This window comes from Manacus candei, unplaced genomic scaffold, assembly GCF_025592945.1.
Source record: "Manacus candei isolate 608988 ecotype Guabito, Panama unplaced genomic scaffold, ASM2559294v1 h1tg000018l, whole genome shotgun sequence".
Classification (NCBI taxonomy): domain Eukaryota; kingdom Metazoa; phylum Chordata; class Aves; order Passeriformes; family Pipridae; genus Manacus; species Manacus candei.
In genome coordinates, this window is record NW_026138066.1 from 4,231,869 (window position 1) to 4,250,303 (window position 18,435).

The following is an 18,435-nucleotide window of genomic DNA, read 5'->3' on the forward strand; positions in this document are numbered from 1 at the left end:
TGGCGCAGGTGGAAGGGACAAGCAGAGCAGACAAGTCCCCACATGCAGTCGCAGCACCCAGCAAGAGCCCCGAGGAAACCATCTCTGGAGCTGGGCTTGCAGCCACTCTCCCTCAGGGCACCGTGGGCCCGTTCGCACCCCACAGCCTCTCATCTCTCACTTTGCAACCACTTATCTGGTGAGAAAGCATGCAAAGAGACAAAAGACTTGGAGCAGGGAGGAGATGCACTACTATTCATAGTCCCGGTCCCCACCCACGGGTGCCAGGACTCAGACAGGGGAGCTCCTTATCAGGTGCTTGACTGAGCAGCATTCAGTCCCGGCCCAGGGCTGGGACAGGCAGCGACTCCATCTCCACCCCGACGCAGGGGTGAGTGCCCCACTGACGTCAGGAGGTCTTACTTCATTTCCTGGCACAGGGACCGAATTTTCATAGCCGTGTCCTGTGGGAGAGGAGAGGCGGTGGAACTGGAATAGGCGTGCTCAGCCCCACCTCCCCAGCCCTCCAGCTGTTAAAGCTCCCACGGAGGGCGAGCGCGGAGCTCCTGCTGGGCCGGGGTTGCGGAAGCGGCGGTGCCCGTGTTACTGCTGCACTGGAAACTTGCCTCTTGCAGACGGAGCCTCCCTGTTACCTACCCAGAGAGGTAATTCAAGGCAATGTTTTACAGGATCCAGGGCGGGCCTGCCTTCTGCGGCTGGGATGGGATGGCGTGCAGGACCATGGCTCTGGGGGGTGGGAGAGAAGGGGCATGGGGTGCCACAATGAGCTGAGAGTGCCTCCCACCCTTGACTCTAATATGGGATTGCCAGCCGGAGCTGGTGGGTGGGGGGTGTTTGCTATGAGAGACATTCCTGGGAAACTATTTGAAATTTGTGGGTGGATGGGTGTATTTTATGCACAAGTATCCATGAGAGAGGAGGGTCAGGGTGGAGGGACAGCACTCAGCAGTCAAGCGAGAGCCATGATTTGGGATGTGCTGTATAAGTTACCACAGCACAGACTCCTTTGCACTGACTGCAGAACCCCTTGGAATTCCTAGACACTTCTGTAGGTGCTGGATGAGCACACAGCTTCTGGGGGACAACAGTCACCCAAGTAGACAGGGCAGAGATGCTTCATGACTCATCATGCCTCATAGAACATCTACCCCTGAAAAAAAAAAAAAGGACAGTAAAAATTATTACAAGTGGCCCAGTTCCCCAAGTCAGCAGGGTTCTTTCCATCCTGTTTGTTCCAATGGCCATCGTGGCTGTCTGTGGCAAGTGCCACTTGTAGTGAGCACCAGTCAGGACTCAAAGAAATGGGTGTGCTCTGTGCTGCCATGTCTCATGCTGGCTCTTTGGGCTCTGCATGTGCCCCAACAGCGAGCACCAGTCTGTATCTGCCAGAGCTGTGAATAGATAAACTAACCAGTTCAATAGTAAATGTCTGTGGATAAAATTTTAGCATTTGCTCTACAGATTTTCAGAAAGGTTCATTCATTGTTACCCAGAAATATCCAGATAACTCTCAGCTATTTGTGCAAGAGATAAATCCCCAAAATTTAGTGAACAATGATTTGTGAAAACTCCTGCATATGTTATTCACTTATTCTGTTCTTTCCATGGGAGTCCGAAGTTCCTGCATATTTGAATAATTTGCATTGTATTGTAGTCAGCTTTTTGAAGAGCTGTACATCTCCTTTTACACAGTGAGGTTAAAACCTGGAAGAATATTCCACCAGTTCAGTTATAAGCAGGTCACACTGGAGCATATGTGGGGCTTAAAGTGAGTCAGTGATATTTTCACCCTTTGTTCATCCCTTGATTAGATCAATTGTCATTATTGAGAACAGTGTGCACTCCCTAAAATCTGTTGGAAGGGCTTTCGAACCAGCTTCATAATTGCAGTATGTTGTTCTGGAGGGAGAAAATCAAGGCAAATGCCATAGTGAGCAATAAAGTCTAAATTTTGCAAGGTTAATTTTTTTTGTTTATCTGTCAGAAAGCCCCTGGTTTTCCAGTGTGGATCACCTTTAAGCACAGGTTCGCCCATGTTTCATTCTGTTATTGTATCTAAACTCCTGTTTTGATAGATTTTAGTGACCCGAGGCTAACTGATCAATTTGGTATCTAGAAAGCAGTACCTGGTCCCTGGGATCTAATGTGCCATGAAGTACCTAACCCCTTGTGCAGTAGTTTCTGCATATGCTTCAAGCTCCCAAGGAAATAGGGAACTTAATTCCCCTCAGCGATGGGCAGAGCTCACCTAAACAGCCGTCTTAAGCCCTCTTTATCCCCTGGCGAGACAGGCTTATTCAGACAGCACTGAAATCCTTATGAGGAGACAGCAGGAATGCGCTAGGTGCATTAGGGACCTTGACATCATTGACTTGTGGACTCCTCACGCGGTAACTTGGTGGTTACTTCTCATGCAACGAACAGCATTAGCTCTGACATGTCAGGCCTCTAGTCAGTGCAAGGCAATATCCTGGGGAGGAGACTGAGGTCTTCAAGACACTTCTTATTGCTGCACTGCCATGAAAAGGAGGAGTATGAGTTTAGGGCTAATGGTTGGTGGCCTATATTTGCTATTTAATTTGGACTGAGAAGAGCTAAGCCAGAGGTATCCAGGTTAGTTATCTGGAGGATAAAAGGCAGTAAGGTTCCCCCTTTGCTCATAATAGTAAAGGCATTAAAGTTCCCTCTTCATTCATCCCAGTAAACCACAGCCAAAAGTGCTTTAGAGATAGTAAAAGGAAAACAAGCAGAATAACGAGTTTCCTTTTCTGCACTGTTCACTGCTGAACCTCACTGGCACAAGGTACTGATGTTGTTTGGACTTGTCAAAAAAGGGTAAACTGTGTTATGACTAACAGCTGCTCTTGTATCACAGAAGTGACAAGGCAGCTTGGTCTCTGCACTGCAGAGCACCAAGCTAATGCCTGTGAAAGCGCCTCACCTTTTCCCTGTTCCCCACACTCCTACAGCATTGCACAACCTCAGGCACAGTGCAGAGGACATGCAAGGTGAATTGCCTCCTGCTGAGGGGCTTGGCTTGTCTTTGATAGATAGTCTATATCAAACAAGGAGATGGCTCTGCTCCCACGGCCCCATGTCCTTAGCACTGTGGTGAGGTGAGGATGGAGGTCTATCCTGCCTCTCGTTCCTCAGTGCTGGCAGCACCCAGATGGTTGATATGACAGCCTGTGTCTTTTCTTCTACAGCTTTGAGGAAACATTTCACAGGGAGGTTGTTCAGGAAGGCAAGAGGATGACAACCTCACCTCCCCACGGCTGCGGCAGCATCCATGCTGACTACTACCTGCTTTGTGACACAGAGATGGCCTGGGGGATTGTCCTGGAGTCGCTGGCTGCAGCAGGCATCCTCATCACCATTTTCCTCATCTGCTCGCTCTTCTTTCTCATCTGCAAAGTCCAAGACAACAGCAAGCGGCACATGATCTCCGTCTATTTTTTCTTTCTCCTAGGCACACTTGGCATTTTTGGTCTCACTTTTGCCTTCATCATTAAACTCAATGACAGGACTCGCCCCACTCGCTTCTTCCTATTTGGAGTCATCTTTGCTCTCTGCTTCTCATGCCTCCTCACCCATGCCTGCAACCTCAGCAAACTAGTGAGAGGAAGAAAGCCCTTCTCCTGGCGGGTGCTGCTGCTCCTCATTGTTTCCTTTGCCCTGGTACAAGTTGTGATCAGTATTGAGTACTTAGTCACCATGCTAGTAAACCAGAAAGACAATTTTCTGAGTATGTCTCGGGAGGATACCAACAAGGACTTTGTCATGCTTTTGATCTACGTGCTCTTCTTGATGGCTCTGACCTTCTTGGTTTCCATTTTCACGTTCTGTGGGTCATACAAAAGCTGGAAGAGGCATGGGGCGCACATCTTTGTCACTGTCCTGTTCTCCATTGCCATTTGGGTAGTGTGGATCACTATGCTCACAAAAGGCAACACAGTTTTACAAAAAGAAACCTGGGATGATCCTGTCGTGGCCATTGCTCTGGTGTCCAATGGTTGGATTTTCCTGATAATGTATATCGTCCCTGAAATTTGCTTCCTCACTGCTCCTCTGAAGCTAGAGGACTACCCTCCAGAAAATGACTTTGCCAGCCCAAACTCATAAAGCAGGCAACTGGCGTGGACAACCGTGCCTACACCCAAGATGAAATTGTGCGAGGTATGAGGAAGTGAATGACTCCATTGTCCCCCAGCCCAAAGCACGCAAGTACCACTCTTGAGCTAAAAGGGGTATGAGGGCTACAAGAAAAGACTTGAAGAGGATAGGTAATTTAGAGGTAGGAAAAAGTTTCGTAGTGATTAAACTTCAGAAATGCACATGAAAATTAGTCTCCAGACAAGACAGAAATGAGTAAGGACCAATGCAGATGCCGAAGATGTGTAGGAGGAGTGACTGAGTAGGAGACTTGCTGCATATCATGGCTGAAACACAACTTCTTACAACCCTGTTATGTCAGGGAAGTCCATGTAAAAAATAAGGAGGGTTTTTTGTCTCTTAGTGATGTATCAGCTCATCAGACCTCTTCAGGTTATAGCTTGGAGGTTATTTATTCCAGTTCTGATCTCGTTGCCATTATCCATTTAAGAATGAACCCAACATCCAAAAAGGAGGCAAGGAGGTTCTTCCTTTTCTGTATCAGTCTCCTGCCTACTTGGACAAAGCAAAATGTTTTATCAGTTGAGGCTTCCCAAATCTATGGGCAGGAGATGTGATTCCCTTTCCTGTGGATCTGCTACTGAGATCACATTTGTCACCTGGAGTCAAACCCCCAGGTCTGTAAAAGAATAGCTAAGAAAGGTTGTGCTCTCCCAGGGAATACCGCAGACGGGGTCTTGTGCATACAAGTGGGAGGGATTTGGCTGGTGATGGTGACAGTGATTGTGAGGCAACAGGAGGTGTCTAAACTCCAAGGCTACCTATGTCCTGTTATTTGCAATACTTTTCATTCCTGCTTTCAGAAGGAAATATTTAATAAGTCATCCACCTATGGATTTTAACCCGTTCCTGTCTGCGTATTGTATAGTTGGACAAGTCTAAAAGCAGCTGCTTATGTAGCCACGGGCCCTTTGAGTCTCCCTTGATGTGGTATTTCCAAGCTATTGTATAATGCTGATGCACTAACTTTCCCCTCCTCTTGTCTTGTGACCCAGGAAACAGAGGAGACCCCAGCTACTCCCCATACACTTCTCACTTTCCAATGAAGGTAAGTTCATGCCCCTGTCATCTCTTTCACCACATGGAGGCTATTGTTTGGGTACTGAAGGCAAGGAAAGTAGAAGGGCTAAAGACAGACGGAGCTAGAGCAGGCTCTGTGGAGGCAGACAGGTGCTTTGCATGGAGCCAAGTCATACCATGACGTGTTCATGGAGGTGCCTGTGGCTGGGGGGAAGGAGCTGTGACATGTCCAGGGACATGGGAATGCAAGAAAGGGCCCAAGGTAAAGTCTGAGGTGTAGTTTTTAATATTTCGGGCTTTGATATCACATTTTTGAGCACAGTTCCTGCAGTAGACTGTGCCCTTTCCTAAGGAGATCGTGCTTATTTCCCCAGCCCATGCCCTGAATGTATTCCCACCTGCAGACACTGGACACTGCAGTACAGATCCCATATGGGCAGTCTGCATGTCCACCTGTCCATTCACCAGTCCTCCTTCAGACCACAGCCTATCCAAGTCTAGTAGCTCACATCAGGCCCCCACATGTCCTCTGGTGACACGTCTCCATCACTGATTTGTTCTGCCAGGATCCTCTTTCACTGCCTCGTTGATCACATTCTGAGGAAACCTTCAGCTCTGTTTCTCCCTCCCCTCCTTTGTTAAGTCCTATTCTATTACTTCTCTCCACTTTTCAAAGACAAAGGCTTTTGTGCTTCCTTTTCAGACCATCGAACCCCAGAATGATTTCTCCATCCCTCGCGCCAAGGCCCGGACGAGCCCATACCATGACTACACTGGTGGGAAAAGCCCCATGTAGCAGCTCCACAGGGAGCAAAGACACTAAGTGCCCACCAGCAGAGGCATGGGGAGTGGGCCATATGGTCACAAGTGAGATGATCCTTCAGAAGAGAGTCAACCCACACCAGCAAAAGAGGAGAGGGATCCTCTTTCCCCACACAGGCACCCCTGTAGCCCCCTCTCATTCTTCAAACCCAGCTTTCAGACACTGCTCTGGCCATCCTGTCCCTGCACGCTCTGTCTCCATGAAATGGAGCTTCTCTCTTCTGACAGAGGATTGTCATGGCCTATTTTCAGCAGGAATGCTGTAAGGCTAGAGAAGCAGGAAGATCGTCAGCTGGGTCTGCAGCTGGCTCTGCCCCAGAGAGGACTTGCTTTAATCAGCTTGTGGGTATGCCTGCACCCCACATCTGACAGGAGAAGAGGCAGGACCAGGAGCATCAACCCTACACATCCCCTACTCCTGCCCCCCCATATAGACATCTCAGGTACTACTGAGGACACCCTTATCTATCCACTGTTACTTTTGTGCCCACTCCCAGCCCTGCCTGGCTCTCCTCCAGAGATCAGTGTAGAAGAGACAGAGACAGAGAGAGAGAGAGAGAGTATTCCTTTTTTCATTTTCATAATTGCTTCCAACACCTTCCTCATCATCTAGGGACCATGGTGGAGAGGGGGAAAAAAATTAAGACATAAAAAGAGCTACATCTATTTACCCTGACAGATTTTTCAGTTTGCACTTCAGCATCAGCCTCCCTCCTGGCTCTGACTCCTGACCACGTGCCCCAGCTGAACTCCCCAGGAGGAGCCCAACCCCACAAACGAGGGGTTTGGGTCCCTTCTCACCCCTGCCACTGCAGGCTGTGGATCCACGAAGACAAAACCCCTTCTATACATCTCTTTGCAATACCCTGGTGGGATTTAATCTTGTGAACCTTGGAGCTCTGCCTCCTTCTGAATGTGTCCGTGGCATTAACACAAACATTTCCCAAGCAGCCAGGTTACAGAGGGAGGACATCCTTCTTCCCAAGTGTGAGTAAGCATGAGAATGTGCACGTCTGTGTGCGTGTGTGTGTGGACTGCACCCTGGTGATGAGCAATAAGCCTGCAGAGTTGAATCATTCTGTAGCCTGCTTTGCATTTGATAAATAGTTTTCCATGATATTTCATACATAACTACAGAGAGCTCTCCAAGTGGGTGTGTATGGTACACTGGTGTCTGACACAGCTATGTATTTATACGTTGTATGTGGAATATTTAATTAATAAAAACCAAAACAGCCTATGAGAAACTGGTGTTCTGTCTCGGGAATGTGATTCCTGCAAAGGGTGGTGGGGTGATAGCAATAGCTCTCCATGGGTTGGAGTGGGCCACTTGGGAGGTTGCACTTGGAGCGAAAATGGCAAAGAGATGCTGGCTTCTTCGAAGCTATCTTTGTGGATGAAAGATCAGCTGCTTGAGAGTGTAAGAGGAGGGTTAGCTTCTCCATTCTACTTTTCTTGAATGAAGAAAGTTGTTTCAATGTTAAAGGTGCTTAAAAAATGAATAAATATAAAACCAAGCCATGGGAAGCAAATGCTGGAGGAAAGATGTGAACTTTTCATCACTGCATGTGTCTGTATCTGCTGTGTCAATATTCCTGTATTTATTCACTTGTGTCTTGTTGGGTACTTGCACAATCAAGAACAAGAAAGGAATACAAGGTATGTAATTCAGTTTGTAAAACTATGTCTTTCTGATGTTCCTAATACATGTAATATTTTTATTTGAAAGTAGAAAACAATATCAAAGCAAAATAATTATGTCTGAAGATGATGATGATAATAATGATAATAAAAATTTTTTAACTACCTGATGGTATGAGGCTATAATCTCCCTTTTTAGAGGATCCTCTCCCATGAGATTTTACATATGTTATGCTACTACATGTCCATATGCTCTTGCCCTTTCCTCAGGCACAGTGCTGTCTAGAATATGTCAGCCTCGGCCTTCCCCACTCTTTGCACCAGCACTGAAAGGCAACAGAGGGACATTTGAGGCTTCTGAATCACTTGGCATGAAAAAGAGCCCTCCTAAGGATTGGTTTGAAATGTGTCACGAGATAACTTGCCTTTTTCTAGTAAGTTTGAGGTGGAAATAATGCTAACTCCCCTCCTCTTCTCCCCTCCACCTAACAGTCCACAGGTGTAACACAGGATGGGAGAGAAAACTCAAGGATGCTAAAGTAACACTGGGGAGGAGGCGGTGAAAAGGCCACAATGCAACTTCTTGATTTGCAGACTGAAGATAGGAGGGATGTGCTTGAAACAATGAACTTTAAAGAAATTAGGTTTTCAAGTAGATGTGGTGTCACTGATGGCTTAAATGCAGATCAACTGTGTCCCAGGATGATTCAAAAATGTGTTAAAACAGAGCCAGCTTCCCTGCTTCAGTGCACTCTGGTGGAGCAAAGGGACAGGTTAGCGGGAGAAATAAGAGTGAAGTGTTCTCTTACCGTGCATGTTTTCTATAACCCAGGTGCTCACTGACTCCTTCACTAACTGCCACAGAGGGAGCAGAACCAGAAGGGATGAGAGACACCATATGCACTCCCATCGATTCAGGGCATGGTGATTTTCTTGATTACTTGGCTGTTACTGTGTATGCTGCTCGGCAGAGAATGAAAATCTCCTTCCATGGATTTACAGTGCCTTTTAGAGTAGTTTTTTTAAACCTCTGTAATGACACAAATACTAATCTGCCCAGAGCTATTTTGCACTTGTTCAATATTAAGGCAGCTTTGGTTGAGGGCTGATTTAATGCCAAAATAAATACGAATTTCTGTGGAACTTGACACTAGTAGGAAAGGGGTGCTGCTGCTCCGAAGATTTCTCACACCTCAGGAGAGACTTTTGGGAAAACAGCAGTTTCCTCTCTCCTTATAACCGAGCTTAAACCAAACCAGTTGGCCACTTAGTCACACACACACATGTCCCAGGGAAATCCTAAACTGGTGGGGCCAGACAGACTAGACCCAAAAGGGGCAGGTGAGTTGAGGAGGCAGGAAGGTTGTCTAATCCTTGTGCTGTTTTTTCTTAAAATCTGCTCACTGAAAGCCTGTAAACCCAGTAAGGCTCATCCCTACCCACCCTCCTGCAAAGGGCTCCCTTAGTGGTAGTGGTTGCAGGTATGCTGCCTTCAGGGCCCTCTGGTTTCTGGTCCCTCCTCTCCCTGTTCAAGGAGACTAGAGCATCAGAAATGTACACACCAGAGAAGGGTTGGCACAGAGCACACTTGGATTATGAAAGCAGCCAGGATTATCGGGAGATAGGATAAACTCTGCTGAACTTCAGGTCAGGGGTGTCATGGGAAAAGAGCAAAGAATGACAAAAACACTGCTCAGTCCCAGGACCTTCAGGGTCACCATCCCATGGCCTTGCCAGGGCTGTAGGGCTCCACGTGCCTGGCCAGGAGTGAACATGAATGGTGCAATAAACCCTTGGAGCACAGACACAGGTCAGTGGTGCCACGGCCTGGAATGGGGAAGGACCTTGCGGGGTTTTACTTCCCAAATGCTCCCTGGTTTGCCAAAAAGCTCCCCTTCTGGTAGCTGGTGCCAGTGCCACCCTCCCTAACAAGATGTTTCTTTGGGAGGCATTCACCCTCTCCCCACAAATCCTGTAGCTCTTGTGGCACAGGGGTCATGAGTCCCCCTTCTTCAGCTGGGACTACTCTCTCCAGGCTCACAGGGCCAGGGGATCACTTTAATCAGATCTGCTCCCCAAGGAACAGAATCACAGGGTCATATCTTGGATGTGGCAATTTTTGGTCCAGCTGTGCATGTTGTTCCTTTGTCAAAGGTGACTGACTGTCTCACAACAGGGCTGACATTACAGATGGTGTGGCCAGTGCCCAATGACAGTAGTCACCTCCTCCCACACAAACCCTACACTGTATGTTTCAGTGTGCGTCATCATACTGGGCCAGAAAAAACGTAGCTGAAGAGGAGAAATACCTCCCATTTTTCTGGCTCTGATAGAGGCAAAGTAAGCAGCTGGGAGCACAGTCTCCTTCAGCCATCCCAAGTAGCTGCATTACAGCCCTTAAGCAGCACCTCGAGGGGAACAACACTGAGAGGAGCAAGAGGCAACATTAAATCCCCTACATTTCCACTGGGCCAGGTGGGCTGCTTAGCTTACATTCTTCTCCTCCATACACGCGCTTCCCAGGGAGGGACTGGCTTTGCAGCTTCTTAAAGACAAATGTGAAATCTAAAAGCTGCCAGTGTCAAGGTTATGTGTAGGTAACACATGGGATGCCTCTTGCTTTATTCTGCCCCAAGCTCCCTTCAAAGCTCCCTTCACACACATGCAGGGAACTGGTGGTCCTGAGAAACAACAGAGTTCTTCCTCATTTCCAGGTCTTTCCTACGTTTTGGTAGGTTTAGCAGTATTACAGAGTCACACAAAGGCTTCAGTCAGATGGGACCTCTGTAGAGGTCTAGTCTAGTAAGTCTTCAGGCAGAAGAGCCTGAAGAAGGCTCAACTCAAAGCTAGACCAGATTTGAGGTAAGCTTTGAATATCTCCAAAGGGGAGATCACACAGCTTTTCAGGGTCCCTGTGCTGGTGTCTGACCACCCTCACTGGTATCTTTTTTAAACTTGTGTCTAATCACAATTGCCCTCGTTGCAATTTCTCTGTCATCCCCGTGACCTTTCAGTGTGTACCTCTAAGAGAAGTCTGGTCCCATCTTCTCTATAGCATCCATTTAGTTAATAGACAAAAGCAACCCCCTTAGCCTTTCTTCTGGTGGCTGAGCAGATCCCTCAGTCTTTCCTCCTGGTGACATGCTCTAAGCAGCTCCCAGCTGTCTCAGTGGCCCCCCTGCCAGACTTGTTCCACTTGATCAAGCTCTATTGCAGTGAGAGACCCAAACTGGACACAGTACTCCACATACAACCTCATGAGCACTAAATAAAAGGGAATAACCAACTCCCTCACCTTGCTGACTTCACCCTTACTCATGCAGCCTGGTATGTGGTTGGCATACATTGCCATAAGTGCTCATTGCTGGACAATGCCTTCTTCAGATTAATTTTCCCCAGCATCAGTTACTCCCTTTGCCCTGGAGGAGCTTGTGTGATTATAAATAGAAGAGAGTCAACAGTCCTGAGGTTACATCTCTAAGGCAGGTTGTTTCCGGCAGGAGCCAGAAATAGCACCCAAGGCCACAAAGCTGAAGGCTGCAGTGGTAGCTGCCTCTCCCAGCAGGAAGTCCTGGAGAAGGAAACCCAAAGGCCCCTGCTCTAATTTGCCTGCTTTCTGGGGCTCTGAATGCAAAGTGGAGGTGTGCCTCTGCAGCAGCAAGCCCAGCCCTTGTGCACCACCTGGTCTGCATCTTTCCACCCATGCTGGGGTTGGTGAGCTGTTGGTGACCAGCTGTGCTCAGTGAAGTTGTGCACTCTGGGATACCCAACCACACGGACTTGCTGCCTCTGCCTCAAGGCAGTCTTAGCCACTGCTCTGAGCAATGCAGGACAGTGGCCATGAGAGGCTCTCCTGGGGGTCCCTGCCCCACTCCAGCCATCTTGGTGCCTGTGTGCCTGGGACATGTCCTGTCCCCTCTCCCTCCCTGCAGCACATTCACCCTTCTGTACCCAGGACTCTCCTATTCAGGAACCTTTCCCTCCCCTAAAGTCAACATGCCTTGCCACATGCAGTTTCTAGGGCAACTGGTGTTTGCTTTGCTTTTGCTATGGTGATGAGTGAAGCACTGTGCTAGATATAAGTACCATTCTCTGCAAAATGCTTTCTCAAGTGCCAGGCATGGAGCAGGAGCTGCCATCCTGGCTGGCCAGGCTGATTTTATTTGTATCTACCTCCAGAGTCAGCCAGGCAGAGCTGGTAACCGGTGCATTTGAGGAGAAAGCAAAGGCTATGGCTTACAAAATGGGCATCTTGTTTTCTAATTAATTAGTCAAGAGCTGAAATAGAATGCTCTGTCTCCAACATATGTCACTGTCTGTTGTTTCTCCCTCAAAACAGTCTGTAGTGAGGATCAAATGACTGAGTATAAAGAAATGCTGAAAAATTTCTGTGAGATCTCTAATCATGCAGAGAAAGGGATGTGGGTAGCATCCTGGGCTTTGGTACCGCTCTTTGCTTGGTGCTGTAAGAAACTACATTTTCCTGCAAATCAGCTCTCTATTGCTTTCGCCAGGCTGAACAAACACATGCTTGAATCTCAGTGTCACTTGGGCATCCCACGGTGCCCCTATAATCAAAAAAACAGGCTGTTCCTGCAGGCTCTCCGGTTTTAGCAGTGCCGAACCACCCTCTCTCACTGCCTGTTTGCCATGTCGTCAGCCCCTAACTCAGCTACCTGAGACTGGCGCCAAGGGAGCCACGAGGCACGCAGGATGCAGGATGATTCCAGCACCCACCGGCTACCTACGGTGCTCTCCAGAGCAGTGGGCCCCGCCCCACCGCGCTAATTCTGGCAGGATTGAAATCGAACGCCTCGAAAACAGGGAGGAGGCTGGTTTTTAGGCTTCTAGTTCCGCAAAGGAAGCGGAGGCAACGCCACCAAGAAGGTCGGTGCGAGGAAAAGAGCGGGCGGTCGTGCCGGCAGCACCCGAAGCCGCCGCCGGGTGGCGCCGTCGCCCCGCGGAGCCCCCGCGGCTGCGGCCGCCCCCGGGCCCGGCCCCGCCGGGATCCGCGCAGGGATGGGCGGGAGCGGGGGCCTGATCCTGCCGGGGGGAAACATACTGTGTGCTAATTAAAACAAAAAACACCCCAGACAGAAAACCCCGCATCTCGTTAAAGCTTTAGTGGAAAAGAAAAAAGAAAAAAAGAAAAGAAAAGAAAAGAAAAGAAAAGAAAAGAAAAGAAAAGAAAAGAAAAGAAAAGAAAAGAAAAGAAAAGAAAAGAAAAGAAAAGAAAAGAAAAGAAAAGAAAAGAAAAGAAAAGAAAAGAAAAGAAAAGAAAAGAAAAGAAAAGAAAAGAAAAGAAAGAAAAGAAAAGAAAAGAAAAGAAAAGAAAGAAAAGAAAAAGGAAGAGTTATTTTTAGTTGTTTCATGGCCTTACATTGAACTTTGGTAAAATTTGCAGTTCTGCTGCCGTGAAATGATTTGACTAAGAATGTTCCAATAAAAAAACCCCAAACAACAACAAAAAAACCCCCAACAACCAAGCAAGCAACTGAAAGTTTCCAACTGAAAAAGGAAGCTTTTCCACTGTGACGTTCAGCTTGTTTTATACAGTAGCACAAAGCCCTTGTCTCTGAACTCATTTTATTTTAGGCACAGCACAGTTTAGTTGGATTTCAACTAGCCTCTTCCTGACTGTCTGTACTTTAGCTGTTCAAGAGAAATGGCTGCCTGGAGAGACTCCTGCCCATCTTTGGTGAGGTGAATGAAGATCAGTCAGACCCCAGACCCTGCACCCCAAATTCCTGGTGCTTCACAAGACTGTGGGAGACTGGCAGTCACTGGGATAGGGCAGCAAGTGGGCATGCTTCTGGCGGACTGACTTTCCAGGTAGATTATGGCTCACCAGCTCTGCTCCCCATTCTATCCAGCCTCCCAAATGGAGGTCACCAGCTCCTGGGCTTGCCTAGGTGGAACTGTGCCAGTCAGCAAGCCAGGAGATCCCCAGTGTCAAAGCCTGTTTGGCAGCAGTGTGGACAGGACAATTTCATTACACAAAGAAGCAGCAGGTAGATAACATGACTTTTCTTTGTCCTTTCTCCTCCTCACCCATCACCACCATCACTACTATGTATCAAGGCTGTGTTGTGGTTCCCCTTTGTTACATCCAGACTTTTGGGTTAAAATTGGCAAATTATTTGTGTGAGATGACACACTGTCAGGGCTAAGATTAAATGCCCAGTTCTTAAGCACAGACAGATGGTGTCACTGGTGCAAGGACATGTGTGCTGACAGCCAAAGTATGCTCAGTTCTCCAGCGCACGGGCTGATTGAAGGACGGTGGGACAGTCGTAGCACTGCTTCAAATGACCTGAGAGCTGTCTCTTCAGCAGCATCACAGTGCTACTGTTACTCTCTCCCTGTACCCTGCTCCCGTCTTAGGAGGAGATAGCCTCTGCCACCCTCTGTGCTTTAGTGAACTTTCTGAAAGACGAACTAAAATCTGTCCCATGTGAGGGCATGAAACCTAGAACCGTCTCTATTTTACCGTGACATCGGGATCTTCAGTAACCAGGCGGGGGCACTGTGGGATTTGCATCCACCGTGAACACGGTCCCGTTCCTGCGGAGTTACCGAGAACGCACGAAGATAGATCACGAACCACTTTTATCCTATTCAAAGTGTTTGAGTGAGTTCACACCAGATCAGTGTTTCGTGTCTTGGTGGCCATCACATTTTCATCTGACAGCAGAAGTTCTAAAGCCAGATTTACTGAGGTGTCCAGTCCTGGCTCTAGCTACAAGTGATTCTTTTCAAATTTGGGGACAAGTGGGGTAAGAGGAGGGAAAAGTCATTTCTCTGCAAGTTTCATTATGGGTTTTGCCTTTTTTTGAATATAATTTGTCTTTATTGTCTGGCAATAATCTCTAAAAGTGGAATCCACTTTACTGAATCAACGAGGAAAAGCTGAAAGAAGCTGCATGCTCCTTTACAGGATCCCAAAGAGATGAAACCTTTGCTAGTGTCTCACCTGATTTCTCTTTCACAGTGCACTCTTTGAATGTAATCAGCTTTTGGGGCATGCTCTGCCTCCAACTGTGCCTACAATGCTCACATTGAAATTATCAGAAGCATGATGATACTTTTGAAGTGAGGATCTTGGAAATAAAAGTTCAATTCTTGCTGGTAAAATCAATGGCAGAAGTTTCTTTTACTTTAGTTCTTACTTTAGAGACATCTATATGTCTGAGGATGGAAAGAATTAAATTTTATGGGTATATGTGTCTTAGTAACATCCTAAGAATTAAAAAAAAAAACCAACAAAACCCAAACTAAACCAAAAAACAAACAAACAAAAAAACCCCATGAACTTGGAAACATTTTATACAAGGATTTTAGAAACATGTCTTTGTGGCCTCCCTCTTAGCAGATACGTGTTGCTGTGTTTAACCCCACTGCCCCAACCCCAGCTCTGCCTGGGGGAATGGGGAATTGTTTGTGTTTGATGGGATCATCATAATACATATGGGCAAGGTGCTGGGCACCAATTTGCATTGGTGACCTCAGATCTACTATTTAGAATTTTTTCTATTTTGTTCTTGTTTTTTCTTTTGAATTGCTAAGAGTCCTTCAGGAGGACTTTCACATGCTTATCCTTCCATCACAGTAGCATGATGGGGAAATGATACTTCCTACACTAAGGGCAGAAGCTCAAGGTCAAATTTCCACCATGCCTAGGTGATTGCTCACCCACAAGCCCGGGTGAATTGGTCTGTGTCATTCAGAAAAGAGATTCAAACCTGGGCTGCTTCCAGTCACTATCCCTGGAAGTGTTCAAAAAAGGAGTAGAGGTGGCACTTCACAATATAGTTTAGTGGGCATGGTGGTATTCAATTGAAGGTTGAACTTGATGATCTCAGATCCAACATATATGATTCTATGATACTGTACCCTCCTGCCTCTCCCTGTAATGGAGGTGATTTCTGGATAATCACATCTGCAGTCCTCTAGCTTGACTCAGAGGTGACTGCAGGGGAGCTGGAGGCTGACACACACCAGCTTCTGCAAACACACATCATCTCACACAAAAAACAGGCTGGGTCCACAGCTGAGACAGTGGCTTACTGTTACCCAGGCAGTCAGGGACGCCAGTCCTAAACCAGAAAATAGATTGTCTAACCTGAGAACAGGGGCTAATCACAGCATGGAATTTCTGGATAGTTTTCCAATTTCCTGAGGAATAACTCTTGTCATTGTGTATCAATGAGGTGAAGCTAAGCAGCAAAAGATCTCACATCTGAAACCATCCTAATCTCTTTAAAGGTGGAAGGAAGACGGACCCATTTGACTGGTGAGTACTGAGCAAGGAGATTTTGTGTCCCCTCTTGACTTACCCTTCCAGGGTAGTGGGCAACCCAAATCCCAAGGGAGCACAGCAATCGGATGTGGTCCCTGTGGGTGCAGTGCCATCTTTTCCACTGTTCCATGCAGTTGCTATGACCACTCTTATAGAAGGGGAGTATTGATCCTTGGCATGCCCCATCCTCACAAATTTCTCTGCACGTGGAGAACTGAATAATTTCTCACATAATTAGCCTCTCCATCTATTAGAACAGCCTGAGCCCCAGCAAAGCTCCCAACAACAGCTGGTTTACAGGACAGAGAAGACCAAACAGATAGGACAACTCTTCTGATCAGCAGCCTTATTCAGAAGGGATGCTATTATCAAGTGTAAGGTTTAAGATCCCTTTCTGGAGGAAGATCCCTTCTCTGTAGGGAGAAATGTGGAGGGTCAAAACACCTGGATGCTCTCAAGGCATGAATAAGGGGGTGCTTGGGATAGATCTCCACATCAGACTGTCCTGTGCTTCCTGGCACTGACTGAATTGCAGCCCAAGCACAGAAGCTGGGTACAGCCCACGCTGACAGCTAGAGTCCAGGATCTCTGTGGACTCTCCTCTCCAATGTTAATAATTTGCCCTGTCATGTCCTACTAGCTAAATGAAGCAAGTGTAGGTTTCCAGGAACAAGCTGCACGCCTGCCACTTCTGCTTTGTAAAATCAGCCAGCAGCAGCTTGCTGCAGAGATTTCATAAGAGGGAGGAAATCATGGGTTAGAGGCACCTGGTCAAGGGTTTCCCTGGCTGCAGCTATGCCTGGGACAAGCTCCCAATCCTTGTCTCATGAGCTGGACCAGATCTGCAATCATGAACTGACAGCAGGGGGAATGGGAGCATGTCCCAGTCAGGCAGAATGACCTTCTGTCTCCATGGGAAGGACAGCTGAGATGCAGCTCCCTGCACCCAAACCTCCCATTACACCATGGCCTCCTACTTAGCCTCCAGCTGTTATCCTGGCCAAAGGGAGGAGAAAAGCAGGAGTGGGATGTAATCCTGTCACATTGTGCTGACAGTGAGTATTCATACTTTGCAGCTTCCTCTGAACATCTGTAGCACTGATTCCCCTGTCTCTGCTCTGTCCAGCTCTGCAGGTGAATTCCTGAAAGCGCTGTGAACTAACTGTGCTTTCTAAAGGCCTAAAGAATGAGAACATTATTTACTTTGGTTGTCGATGGGCATCAAATGGTGTGAAAGAAATGTATGCCGTAACTCCATTGCTATCTGGGACCAAAATAACAGATAAAAGGAGAAAATCTGTGGGAGTTATCATTATATGGAGTTGCCATGGAAATAGCATGAGAGAACTTGGAGGAGAGCTATCACACCATGTCTCCAGGAGGGCATAAATCTCCTGCTAACCACACTCCTTTTTATCACATTAACAGGTAATATTTTTTGCTTTAGCAAGAGTTGGGAAAATATCAAAGCACAGTTCTGACATTTTTGTCTATCCCTTAATTTCTCTGACCAAGACCTCTCTGACCCCTCAAGAGGTAGAAAAGTGAACCCTAATGCTATTGGTAAATTGCCTTAGAAACCGTTTGATAATTTCGGTAAAATGAAGAAGGATGTCATTTTCCCCAGAAAATATTACTGACTTTCTGAAATCGTATGAGGAAAAAAATGAAAAAAACCCATCCTTTTAAAAAATGTACTATTCTAAGACTTATTTTCAAATTTAAAAACTACATATTTCATTAAAAAGATTTTTTAAATGCTGATTTCTAAGGAAAAGTGTTACAATTTGAAGGATCTCAGAATTTCAGTGAAGTTGCTGTCCTGCACCATTGCATTGTTCTGGGAAGCCCATTTTCTTCTCCTCTCTCAGTTGCCCAACCCCACTTTTAATCTATCTCATCCCGTCTGATTAGGACAGGACAACCAAGTCTGCTCATACAGTATATCTTGAGACCTCACAAACACAGCTCCAAGGCATGATGTCGTATAGGGATGGCATCCTCCAGCACACATGTCCAGCTCTCCACCCTGCTCCTCCTGGCAGGCCATGGGTCACTCCTCTGGTGGGCAGTCCCCACTCTGGACTATCAGTGACGGCTGTGGCAATCTGACCCAGAGTAAACTACCACTTGGATCCAGCTGTTTCTGAGTATAGACACGCAGATGTGAGTGAATGAAACTAGTTCTGTTCTTTACCAAAATTGTTGTCCACTCCTATAAGGCTTCACATTTTGTTTTGCTACATTATTGCTCCAATGCTGCAATATTTTTTTCCCACTCCTTCTCCTACCCGTTTTCAGGGCTTTGGGCACTACAGACTGTACCTGAGACAAAAAGGACCCTCAGCCTGCAGCTAGGCTCCACAGGGTAGAGAGCAGACAGGAAAGCCTGGAGCAGGGCAGCAGCAAAGCCTTCATATTTGTACCTGCTCCATTTCAGCAGAGCCAATAAGTGGGAAAGGAAAGATACCCAGGAACCT

At 47.1% G+C, this 18,435-nt stretch overlaps 1 protein-coding gene across 1 annotated transcript; it reads left to right on the top strand.

Moving 5' to 3' along the window:
- Window positions 1-481: 481 nt before the first annotated feature.
- On the top strand, window positions 482-7,963 carry LOC127469651 (retinoic acid-induced protein 3-like). The gene is given in 5 exon segments (XM_051784284.1): window positions 482-644; window positions 3,207-4,096; window positions 4,099-4,176; window positions 5,169-5,221; window positions 5,897-7,963. Coding segments are annotated over 4 exon segments (1,068 nt in total). The 5' UTR covers window positions 482-644; window positions 3,207-3,252; the 3' UTR covers window positions 5,990-7,963.
- The last annotated feature ends 10,472 nt before the right edge of the window (window positions 7,964-18,435 follow it).